This window comes from Opisthocomus hoazin, chromosome 1, assembly GCF_030867145.1.
Source record: "Opisthocomus hoazin isolate bOpiHoa1 chromosome 1, bOpiHoa1.hap1, whole genome shotgun sequence".
In the NCBI taxonomy this organism is placed as follows: Eukaryota; Metazoa; Chordata; class Aves; order Opisthocomiformes; family Opisthocomidae; genus Opisthocomus; species Opisthocomus hoazin.
Window position 1 is genome coordinate 91,818,664 of NC_134414.1, and position 13,411 is coordinate 91,832,074.

At 39.0% G+C, this 13,411-nt stretch overlaps 1 protein-coding gene across 3 annotated transcripts in view; it reads right to left on the reverse strand.

The window, feature by feature from the left end:
- Positions 1–13,411, reverse strand: part of SH3KBP1 (SH3 domain containing kinase binding protein 1) — a 240,223-nt gene that overhangs the window by 150,620 nt on the left and 76,192 nt on the right. For all 3 annotated transcript variants that reach the window (XM_075429147.1, XM_075429157.1, XM_075429163.1), the window contains one exon: positions 8,411–8,534. In XM_075429147.1, the coding sequence (XP_075285262.1) occupies positions 8,411–8,534 (124 nt within the window). The remainder of the gene's footprint in view (positions 1–8,410; positions 8,535–13,411) is intronic.

Genomic DNA, 13,411 nt, shown 5'->3' on the forward strand with positions numbered 1-13,411 from the left:
ACCCAGTTTAAAGTACACTGGCAAAGTTTCAGAGCTCATGAAAAAGATATTAGCTTGCACGGTAAAAGTATACTCTCTTGACCCCAAATTTTCATTCCAGATAGGGTTATGTTTTATATTCCACAACAGTATCCCTGCATTGCTCCTTTGCTTTCATTGTCTCTACCACAGAACAGAAAGTCTGACACTCTCCCATCACAGCTGCCAGATATGAGGCAGAGATATCCCCAGCTAAGCACTGGGAAACACACAGTGAGCTCAATCACTTGCTCCAAGGCTCAGTTTCAGGTGAGCCACCCTGCTCGTCTTCTGCGATTCCTTAATCACAGAAAGTTGTGAGGGGACAGGAAAGAAAGGCTGGTCTGTTAATTTTCAAATCAAGTTAGCCATACTGTTCTTGAAACTCCCACACCGCCTAGATGAAAGGCAAAAGGAGACAGACACAGACAGCTACAGTCAGGAGGCAGAAGGTCGGGGACAGACCTCAAAGTCAGCTGGGCCTCGCTAGGTGCCATGTGACTTCTACAGCAGCGAGGAGGGAACTGCTGGCAGCAGGGAGACACTTCTCTGCAGAAGCTTGTGAAAAAATAGTCTCTTTTGTGATGGGAAAACTTAGTTTTAAGACAAGAGGAAGTTTCAAACTCATTGCTGTTGTTACTTTAACAAGAATGGCTCTAGTATTTAGTATTATTTTGTTGGTTTTGGCTTGTGTTAAAGGAGATTTCAACATAAATGCTAACAAAAACATTTTTGCATCTGAGTTTGACAGGACATTTGCTCTTGACTAGTATCTTTTGGCCAATTATCATATACTGTAATAAAAATGAATCAGTAGATTCTAGTACAACTGTTAGAAGATATAACTGACTTTATTTTGTACTTCAGACGTAAAAATTATTGCAAACCTTTTAGAAAGGAAAAAAAAAATCCTTTAACTGATTAAACAAAAATTTGTAAGTGTTCATGAAAGAGAACATGCAACTCTGTCGACTATTCCTTCTAGTGTAGCATTTTTTAGATATCTGCATAAACTACTTGTAAAAAAACTTTCTCCTTGTTCTTTCAGCTGTCCCTGTAGCCCTATTCTACCGCTTCACCTATTCTCTCTCACTCTCTTCCTCAAAAATTCACTTATGCCTGCTTTCCCATTAACACAAATATACTTCTGGATCTACTTGTAAAAAAAAAACCAACAAACCTAACTCATGTCCTCATTTGCCTCCATAACTACCTTCCTCTGTTTCATCTGTAAGCTTGATCGGAATGCTGATCAGTGACTGCTCTCCCACGTCTCTTCAGACTCCATAAGAAAAGGTCATCTTCCGTCTCTTCTCTGCCCTGGGTGTCAGCATCCAGCAATGCCTGTTAAATTTTAAACCCAATGTCTTCACAATTTTCTCCATACTGCCCTCCCAACTTCCAAATGCAGATCCAGATTTAAACCTGTCATTAAAATAAGTTTCCTCCGTCTGCAAGAAACTTGAAAACAGTTAGTCTGCTAGCAATCATCCAAACAATGCATCTTCCCTTGTATTCTTCTTTTTTTAGTTATCTGTTACCTTGTTTCATACATATATATATACACACAGATATACACATAGTTAGCTCCTTGATGAAATGGCTGTATTTTTATTCAGTGTTTTTACCGCATGGTTCATAAATGGAATTCCTAGACCTAAACATACCAGGATGGAATTAACTTGGAATTACAATTCAAGCCAAGAGGGATTTCTAAAACTGACTTCTACAGGCTGCTCCAGCACAGACCCTCATGATACTCACCAGGATCCCACACCAGTGGTTGGATCCAACTGTGCAAAATTGCAGAAGCTACATCAGGGCTCAGCATTTGCGCATTTTGCAGAGTACCACGAAGGAATAATTGAAAAGAAAAGGTAGGCTCTTAGAATAAAAAGAAGATGGGAGGCACTGCACAGTAAATGACAGGAAAAGAAATGATCTCACTGGACTAAGCTATTGGAATCTGGATAGATAATGACACCTCAACTGAAAACCGGTGCAGCAAATGAGCATAACACAGAAAAAAGTTTAGATTTTAAATACAGTCATTATTTAAATAGGACTTGTAAACAAGATGTCCTTGAAAAGAATGAGTGAGCACCCATTCCACTGCTGCCAAGAAGACAGCATTGAGATCTTTCTTCCAGACAAAAAAAAAAAAAAAATTATCATGTCAATGGTCAACAGACTAATCTCAGATTTAGAACAATAGTAACACCTTTCTCTGTATTCCTATTCTACAGAATAAGCCTATTTTAGGAAGATTTCACAGTACTATGAGAGAAATCCCAACAGAACTAAACTAATTTTATGGCATCAGACAGATAACGTAATAATTTGAAATTGCACTGTTTTATTATTTCCCTTACTATAAAAATGTATTTATATAAAAGAATACTGAATCCAAAAGCATGGCCTCATGATGTGAGGAAGGATGTTCACACATTAGACAACTACCCCTCATCTGAATGCATCTTATTCATCAGCTCTGAAATTAGCTATATTCCACGCACATAAAGTGTCCTCTCACTTTCACTACTGAGAATTATTTTTCATCAGAAGAAAAGAATAATGAAACTAAAATGCTAGAGAGAATCATCATTTTTCCATATATTCTCTACAAGTTGCATGTATAAAATAACACACTGGTTTGAACAATCAAAAGGGAACTTCACCAAGTAAAGTTCTTTCCTCTAGCATGGAACAGAGTCCTTGCCTGTCTCCAGAAAAAATCTGTTAAACCACTACAGATCACACACACATCTGCCACGTTTCTTTTTGGCTGCCACCCACATGTCCAGCACAGAGTGGTGTCTTTTCCTGCCCCTCTGAATTGAAAGCAGTGCCTTTCAGTGCAGTGTAGCTTATCTGAGGGTAAAAATTATCTAAGTATTTATTTCTAAGAAACAGTACTTTTAAAGGAAATGTGTATTATCCGAGACACTACTTATGCATATGCAGATATGGTATTTAACTCAAAGCATAAATATTTTCCTGAATTCGAGTTTCCTGTGCCATTACTTTTTTCTATCTCATTTTGGGTTTGTGTCATATGTTGTATGCATATTTTAACCTTATTAGGCTGAGAAGTACGTTCTTGTGCATATTTGTGTAAACTGTATCCCGATTATATACCAATTAGCTGATCTTAAAAATGAAAAGGATTTGTTTTTCATGCTAGCTATAATTTCTCTGAAGTTGGCAGTATTTGCAAGGGAACACCAAAGCCTGTCTGTGGAGAAGGCCTGAAAGCATAAACAGCAGAAAGATAATCCAACCAAAAGACAGATTAATGCCTTCAAACTTCCTGTGTTTGAAAGGAAAACCAAAGCTGAGCATACTGAGGGTCAGAGACCTCATCCAACACATGACTGGCACATGACAAAAGCAGTCGTTTCCACTAGGTTTAGTAATAAAAGATTTTATGAAGGAAGTTTTGAGGTTTGCCTTTCTGTTAAAAAACATGACCAGAATCATAGCTTACATACATTACCTAATAAAAAACTCAGACTCGATAGACACATATGCTGAGTCTCCATCAGTTTGTCTTTTTAATAAATGGGGTGTCTTTTTGTATCCAATCATTTTTCCTGTAAAATACTTTTCCCATTTCTCTAATTTACAAAACAAGACTTAAATCTCAGTTTTGCATACAACAGACTTGTTATTTATTCATAACATAAACCTATTATATCCTGAAATCTACTTTCACAAAACTCTCCCTTTTAGGATAGCATGCAAATTATCTTTATTATTTACATGCAGGGTGGAAAGTAAAACAAATAATTCTCAAGAGAACTAGAAAAAAACATTTCCTTGCTTTCAGTGTTTGGCTCTGATTAAGAACGTGTAACACATGATGAGCCATTCCAGATTTGCTGGCTTGAATAACCTCAGTGCAGACTGCATTTACAGTTTATATAAAAACACACACATCTGGCACGGCAATGTATCTTTTCCTCAAATATTTTTACTTGTATAACAATTGTTGTTAGTTTACTTACAAAATACAGCCTATCAACTCCAGTTTTGCAATTCAGCCTATACAAGCGGGCTCCTGCTCCCAGATACAGAAAATAGTGCAATGCATAGGATACTTAAAAATAGCACACTCAAAAATCAGAACAAAACTATCCTAAAGTAAGCCACAGCCATTTAACAGTTGAGCTTACTGCATGTAAGTTTCCATTATGTCCCTTTATACCTGGATGAAGATTGTACTGAATTTATGACAGATCTGAAATAGTTGCACAACTTCGGATCTGTTTTTAGATCTTGGAAGTTAACTTGGAAAAGATGGAATTTCACCATGTTGGAAAATCATTTAAAATATATATACACATCTCTTCCAGTGTTTTCCTGCTCCAAGACCTGACTGTGATTTTCTTATGTTATTAAATAATAGTAACAATAGCAACAATTTTGCTTTTTTCAATCTGAAAATGCTCTCAGGGAATAAAAGGCTTTCCCAGCCTGTTATTACTAGGGTGCAACAATGTCAACTCTAAATAGAAAAAAAGGAATTTAAATATTTTTTTTTAAGTCAGCTTTACAGAAGTTTTAGAAAAATAGTTCTATATGGCAATCAAAAATTCTGAAGCAGTGAAAAGATATACTAAAAGACCCATACCTGGCCAGGAAAGGATCTTCTTGGCATATGAAGCGTTTGAAGAAGCAAAAGAATGAACCCTCCCAGGTTCTGGCAAAGGATATGCAAGCCAACCATAGCTGACGTTCATACAGCATCAGACAGGTCATTCAGTGCCACTGCCTGTTTTCCCAGACAGGGGCTAACAATGCAGCACCCAAAGCATCCACCAAAACTAACCTAGAGCTGCTCCAGCCCTGGGAACTGTCAGGGAAAATACAAGGACCTTATGTTTCCCTAACCCCATCTCTACATTCAAGAAAATGGTCCTTTTTCAAGTCTTTCAGAGGTAAAGCATGAACTCACTGGAAACCTGTATTAAAATGCTCTGTTTCCTAGATGTTAATTGCCATGACTACCATGTATGGTTATAACAGATCTCAATATCTTTATGAGGCAGGTATAACCCAGGCTTTGCCAATAGGCAGCCCTAGGCAGAGACACCTGAAATACCTCGAAGTCGTGAATAAATTTGGATATGCCACTGCAATAAATCAGAAAAACACCCTCTGCCTATCTGAAAAATCAATACATATTAAGATACCTGACCTTGTAAATTAAAGTGTGATAATTTGGCCAACAGAGTCAAAGTGGTTTAACAAAAGTTACACAGCAACTCTATGGCAGATCTAGAAAATAAACCCATTACTTCTTAGGTGTAGCTCTAACTTCTATATCATACTTACAACCCTGTAAAGACAGGAAATAACTACAAATATTAACTCTCACAAATACATCAAGGCCAAGCATAACAGAGATTCCTAAATTATGTCCACCACAGCAGCCATTTCTACCGTTTCCATTAGGTCACTACTATTCGTGGTCAGCAAGAAGCATTAAAGCTTGATAAATGTTCTTACTACCCCTAGTGAAAAACAGACAAAATCAAATCCTTCCATCTTCCTCTGGTCTTTATAACAAAAATATGAATGATTCGCAGATGGTGACCTACAATTAATAATACCACAATCAGTTGCCACCCTCCCTATGTAATGAAAGTATTAACCCAGGTAGGCAACTACCGGTGGTGTTACATCAACTTTAAATTGTTCCTAGATTACATCTGTAATCTAGAGTAGTAATGTCCATTACTTATTTGATGAAATAAGCCTTTACAAGAGGCATTTCAATTTACACTGATCTTATTATAAGAACCCTAATTTCAATGCAGTGCTTAGAAATAAATAGCATTAACAAACAAGATATAAAGTTGGATCCTAAATATCTTTTTTGTTCAGAAATCCATTCTTCTCCTTCTAGCTACTTAGATGTTTCTTACAAATAATTTTGCTATTTTTCCTGAATACCACTGTTGGACAGTCATCAGTATTCCTCAAGGAAAAATTCTCTACAAGCCAGAAGCCCAAGAGGCCAAGATTCTTCTGCTCAGAATGTAAATGGCTGCTGAAGTGCTGCCATTTAAATTAGGCCAACCAAGTTAAGTAGTAAAACTATGCAATGTACACCACAGCAGTAGAAAAGCAATTACCATCATCATGGTAGTAGAAACAATGCACCGGCAAAGAGTGCTTCACTCCCATATAACTGGGTCTGCTCCGACGTTCCAAGAAGCAAGATTACATTGCCCACACAAATAAATAATGCTGCCTACTATTTTCACTGCTGAACAGTGGATAAAGATCTTTAGATGCATCCCTCTTCTCCCTCACTTCCTAACAACATGGAGAAAAATTAAAAAATGTAACCTCTTTCAGGACAGGTCACGTTCTGTCATCAGTAAACAGATTGAGATAGGGTTTAATAAAAATCACAGCACAAGAACACTTGAAGAAAATAATCCCTGTGGCATTTAGGGCTCCCTCTTCCGTAAAATATCGTAACACTTTCCACAAGAAAATTTGTCACATAGATCTTAGAAGACTCTTTATTACTGAACACAACAGTAAATACTTGCTTAGCTGACCTCACTTAAAAAAGACTACTTTGGCACCATGCTCAAATCGACCCCAGAAAAACAGAGACGTAGCTCTCTTGTCCTTGTTATGCTCTATGCATCCTTAGCTGTAGTGCTAGAGTATGGCATGCTGCAACTGCTTGCTCTGCAGCAATAGAAATAGCCATGGATAAGCAGCCAAAATGAAAAATTTACTAACCCTGACACTATGCAGAGGTAGCCATGAGAAGTGCAATCCCCACCAGTAAAATCCAATGCAATAACATCCTAATATGAAATCGTCTATTTCCAAATCTAACCTCTTCCTCAAGCTACAGATCTTTGTGTCAGTCTTTGTTTCTCTCCTTTCGATAAAGAGTTTTGTATTCTCCAGCTACAGACAGAAGAAGAGAACTTCCTTTATCTTTCGAATCCTTTAAAGATTCTGAGCCAGAGGGAAGAAACCAGAGGAGAAAGCCTGTGCTCTAAGTATCATATTTGGAGTGTTATCCCCTTGTGACTGAACTGAATCTCTGCATCTGCCACAGCTATTAGCCTTCTCCAAATAGCAGCCGAAGCAATATGGAACTGACTTAGTCCCTAGATAATTTCCCAACTACTCATATGGTTCTGTATAGCAGCCATGAAAATGAATAATTCTTGGTAATTTAATTCTGCTGTTGCTTGAAAAACCTATGACCCAAAGCAGAAATGCTGGATGTGTCTCCAGATTCAAGATGACATTGCAAACTCAAAAGACAAAGCTTTCTGAGATTTATTTCCTTTTTTTTTTTCCAGAGGACATCATTCCTTGCAAAAGAGGTGGAAATTACTCCTCCTCACATTTTGAAGGAAGTCATACATTTTGCAGAAATTATTAAATCTTTCTGACTTGCAGTTCCAAACCTGAGGTTTAAGACCTCTAGTCAAACTGCCAGCTCAAATACAGTATTTGCTGATAATATGGAAGAGGAAATTTCCATATGCATAGTCCTAGCAGTATAGAAGACATGCCAAAATGGAAATTACATTACAGCAATGATTAATGACAGCAGACTATTCTGTATAAGACAGCAAGCAAGAAACTGTTCAGTGAATTCTCCAGGAAAAAACACAGCCCATCTCTTGCATGTAGCCAATTGTCCTCCCTCAAACAAACAGGACCATAAACATGACCCAAAGAAAAATCCAGCTTTGATATTGCCAATTTTTTGGTTTGCTCTGATAGTTCTGAAAGTCGGACCGGGAGCTAGGGAAAGAAGCAGAAGATCTGGAGGTTTTCATTTTAGCAACTCAAAACCATACATAGGAATCTGAATTAAGACTCAAGTCAGACATGAAGAGCACACATTCCAGTCTGCAACAGAAGACAGTGACAGACACTTCCAAGGAAACTAATGCGTTATGCTTCATGTTTTTCACTTTTTTCCTTTTTTTTTTTTTAAGTTCCCTGTCAGTAACCAGTCTCTATCGCAGATAGAACATGAACACTTGAATGTGAAATGACATCACTGTGCAAAAATCTCCATATATGCAAGCTGTCAGTCCCTTACTTTAATAAGCTTTAGTAATCTCCTCATACAGCTTTCCTTAATTAAATGTATCTAGGAAGGATTTCTTTAAGAAGAAAGGCGTGTCTGTGCAAATTAATGTGGAAATATTAGACGTAATACATGAATCCATATGCCAGTCTAAGAGGACAATGAGATTTTTGATTTTTTTTTTATTCCTGCTATGCCTTTATAGTTCAATAGACTCTACTTTTATTTCTAGAAACAAAGAAGGTTTGTATTTTCTTCTTTTAAAGGTCTGAATTTAATTTGCATTTAAACTTCCATATACTATACCTTTTTTGTTGGTTCTAATAATTGTCTCAGACAACAGCAAAGGGCTTCCATTGGAAACTTCATTTATAGGCTTCTCTGGTGGTTTGTTGGCAGTATTTTCTTTCTTCATGTCCTTCTTTATCTCCTGCAGCAGAAAACACAGGTGGAGAGGGAGAAGAAAAGGAAGAAACAGTTAAAAAAAGGTATTACAGAATATTCTAAATCTCCAGCTCCTAAGATTTCTTAAAACTTCTATGTATACACCCCTGCCTATTCTAACACTACCTCAAAGACTCTTTATAAGTTGAAATGCCACAAAATGAAAGTAATTTTCAGTAACTCTTCCAACCAATACTATTTTTTTTTCTTTCTAAAAGAGGTCAATTTGTGTGAGAATTGTAGGACAGCTTTGCAAATCTCTAACTAAAGATCTCCAAAGCTGAAAGGTGAGGCGAAAAAAAAGAGAAAGACTTCTCAGTTTATCCATCAATTAGCTGTACATCTGACGCACAGGGCAGAACCAGGTTCAGTCCTCCTGATGCAAAGGCAGCCAAGTCTGCTTCCCCTCTGTTGAGAAGCCCACAGAAACAACAACCATAGCAGGAAGAAAAATATTAACGAGGAAAATATGACAAATGTTACCATAATTGGCAGAAACGTATAGAGCGCCTACTGTCAGAGCCATTGCTAACACTAACACATTTTGCAGCTGACTACCTTTTAAGGTGATCAACTTCTTTGGCAGCACACAGAGGAAAAACACATGGTGGAGTTTCATGAAAGCAAACCCACAGAAAACAGCTTCCCAATACTTCACAGTTAGTGCTTGAGAAGATGCACCATACCACTCTATTGGCTTCTTGGGCAGACTTCAAAGGCCTGCTTGTTGTCTATACCTTCTTTGCCAAAGCATCTAAAATATCATAGCCTTTCATATATCTTCTCTTCAAACAACACTGAGGTAGACAAGTAGTGTTACCTCCACTTTATAGACAGGCAACTGGAGCACTAAAGAGGCTGAATAATTTGCTTATAACCATGCACCAAAAAACAAGGAAGAAATAAGTTAAGTTTTGGCTCCAACCTTTGTCCCAGGTCAGAACCGCAGAGCTACTCATGCTGGGAGGGACCTTAGCAGGTCTCTACTCCAGTCTCTGGCCCAAAGCAGGGCCACCTCTGGGGTCAGACCAGGCTGTTCAAGGCTTTGTCCAGTTGGGTCTTGAAAACCTCCAAGGACAGAGACTGCACAACCTCACAAGCAACCTGCTCCACTGCTTGACTGCCCTTACAGTGACAAAAATTTTCCTTATACCCAGCCTGAAACTTTCTTTTCAAGTTCCACCTCCTCTCTCCTGTCCTCCCCACCAGGCACCACTGTGAAGGGCCTGACTCTGTCTTCTGGATAACCTCCTTCTGCATATTGGAAGGTCCTCCCAAAGCTGTCTCTTCTCCAGGCTGAACACTCCCAGCCCACCTCCCTCAGCATCTCATCACAGGGCATGTGCTCCAGCTCCCACAGCCACAGAACTTGCCCCAGTTTATCAATGTCTTTCTTTTACTGGTGAATTCAAAATAAGCTGCTGTATTCTGGATGAGGACTAACGAGTGCCAGATAAAGGAGGATTATTGCTTCTCTCAGTGTGCAGGCTGTTAATGTAGCACAGGATGCTGTTGGCTGTGTTTGATGACAGGGTGCATGACTGGCTCACGTTCAGCTCGCGGCCCACCAGGACCCACAGATCCTTTGCAGCAGAGCTGCTCCCCCAGCCTGTATGTCTGCCAGCAATTCCTCCTTCTCAGGGACACAAACTGGCATTTGACCTTACTGGACTTCGTAAGGTTCCTGTCTGGGTCCTTCTGAACAGCAGCCCTGCCTTTGAGTGTGTCAGCTTCCCCCACGCCGACTGGGTGCCGTATGCAAATTGGGTGAGATCCTCTACATTGAGCAGGCATCAGAGACAGGTGATGGCTTCAGATAAACTCTTCTCCTAACAAAAAATGTCTACTTCTCCTTCTCCCTTTCAACTCTCATACACTCACTGCCCTCTTCTACATCCCAGTGCAGTAGCAACCACCACCATCCCATAGCACTGTATCATACACAGAAAATACTGAAGATCCTATTTAGGTTTCCAGCTTATCAGACATGAGCACTAAAACATAGAAAGCAAATTTCTATTTGAAGTTTCTGAAGTTGTTATCTGAGAATAGCATCAACCAAACCAAAAATTTCCAAGTCACTCTCCATCAGATACACTTTGAACCTGAATTTCATAATTGTTTTTTTTAACCTTTCATGTCCCCAGTCCAATTAGTATTTCAAAGCTGAACTATTAGCTACACAACATTAATACAGTCTTCCGTATCTGCACAAGGCATTTGCTATGCAGGAGTATTCCATTAGCAGAGAGAAAAGTTTTGTAAACTGCTGCCCACCAAGGGTACAATGAATCTTTTATCTAGTGCCATCACACAGGTAAAATAGTATCTAAAACCCAACTCATCAGAGTACCCATCATAACCGAAATAACAAATGTGAATGAATATGTGTATGAAAGGTAAATTCATCTCTGTGATATATGCTGCCGTTGTTAGAAGACGAAATATTGCACAGTTCTTGTATAAAAGTGAACCACAGGATAATTTAACAACACTGCATGCATTTAGAAGAAAGTGTTATATCATTTAAAAAAAAAAGTATATAATAAATTAGTCCACTCACAGCTTCTTGTATTGAAGCTTTAAATTTATTTTTCAGCTAGGTGACAAACTCATAGTATATTAAAAAATTATCTACAGTTTAAACAGAATTTGTGAGTCAAACAGCACTGTCACGTGAACAGGACCACAACACAACACTCTACAGAAGACCCCCATCTTGCCGGAACTTGCTTCCTGTGTGTCATTAGCGTGTTATTTTCCATTCTTTATGTCAGAATTTAATTAAGTTCTCAACTCACAAATTTTGAAACAACAGTAGGATGTTTTTTATTCTTAAAATCCTACTTCTAGCTTTAAAAGTGACAGAGAAAATTGTCTGTTATAAGAAAAAGCAGTGCTGGACTCCCCAAGTCTGCAGATGAATGACTCCGGTGTCCCTGCTGTTGCTGACAGCTTTTTGAGGAAGCGTTGTTTAGCTCCTGAAAAAATCAACAGGAATACAACAAGCCAACTCTCAGATACTGGCATTTGTTTGTAGGGTGGGAAGTCTTATATTTACTTTCTTGCCCACTATTCATGGAAAAAAGACAGACACACATGCTGAGTGTCCACTAAGCCAAAATTCATATAGAAGGTACAGCACCTTGCAGCCACCAAAATCATCTAAGGATTACTTTTTTCCTACCTTTCCAGTACTGGTTTGGGCTACTTTTCATCACAGTTTCCTTTGATGCTCATGAGAAGGGTCATAATTTTTCATAGCTACTGTAACATGACATGTGACCAATCCCCACAGCATGAAATTACAGATCCAGGAGGGAGTTGAAAGGAAAAGTGGCAAATTCTCTAAATAGTGAAAAAATCAAGCAAATGCCAAGCCAGTCCTACTAAGCTAAAATCTTATCAGAAACATACTCATACTTAGCAATACCCTGCGGGAAGACCATATCTAAGCAGCTCAGCACACATTCTGCACTAGGGAAGTTATACCAGCTTTAAGCCATTTTCACATCCTTTCAATTCCCGGTCTTAATCTACAACACAAGACTTCATAACAACAAAACCAAACCAAAGCCCCACACCTTAAGCAGTCTCACTGCTGCAGCCTGCAGCAAACATTAGTGCCAATATTCCATCCTCTGTCCTCAACCTTGTCTCTAGTATTTTCTTTCTGTCTCTGCACTGTTTTCTCTTCTATGCCGCTCACCCTTGGGGACCTTAGGATTGTAGGACTTAACTTCAGCTGTGGCCCTAACAGAGGAAGGACATTGGCCCTGTCCATAACTGTCTTTTTCACTGCCAACAAACACACCTCCGAGTCCACATGGCCTAGCCCTCTCCCACGTGGTGCCTGGGCATGGCTCAGCAAATAACCCAGCACACAGGCTGTTCCCAACAGGCAGCGTGGAAGAAGCAAGACTCCTGAGGAAGGGCAGCACAGAGGATTTTCCCATGTCAGTTGAGCTGGGCCTCTTATGCTCAGGACAAAGTAAGGGACCTTCGTGCTGTTAAATTCAGAAATATTGACATGGCCCTTTATATCTATCCCCACTCTTACCTGCTGTAAAAAAATACGTTATTACTTTAAAACACTACAATGCCCTACTAAAAACTGCAGTTCTGCTTGAAAAATGGAATGAAAACAAACGCAAACAACTCTGTCCGCATAGGTATACCAAGCCAGCTCACTTTATGTCACCACAAAAAATACACTGAACATGATCATCTGGCATATTTGGTAATGATGCAACTGTAATGGCCCTAAAAGCTTGGTGCTCCATCAGTAATGGTTACAGAAATCTCTTTATGTAAGCCACTCATTCTAGATTTGCATGGAACAGAAGCCCACCATGTAAAGAAGCAGCGGGCAAATGAGCTTCCAAACCCGCATGTACCAAAAGTGGCTTTTGGGAACTTTCCCCAGCGTATGACAAAATCCATTTCTGGTTCTGGTTTCAAGTTGATGTTTGTATATATTGTTTCTTTTAAAGAAGAAATTCCATATACACAAAGAAGCAGAAAGCAAACTTTCACTTAGGACAGGTGAGAGTTAGGAAGGCCCCAGTCTGCCACAGATAGTTCAAGAATAGCTGAACTTAAATGCTAATGGAGGATGAACAGAAACTAACAATCCAGTTGTGAGCTCAGGGACTGCTGTTTCTTGAAGAGGGAGCTCGTAAATGAAGAGAGAGAAGAAACAAGAAAGGCAAGAGATTTTACTATATTATAGAGCTCTAAAATATTGGGAAAAAATCAACCTAGAATTAGCCGTCTGCCCAGCAAGGACTTCAGTGTACTTCCTGACTAGGATTCTTGTGCTGGTTTCTGGTGGTATTTTGACTAGAGCAAATACACTCACAC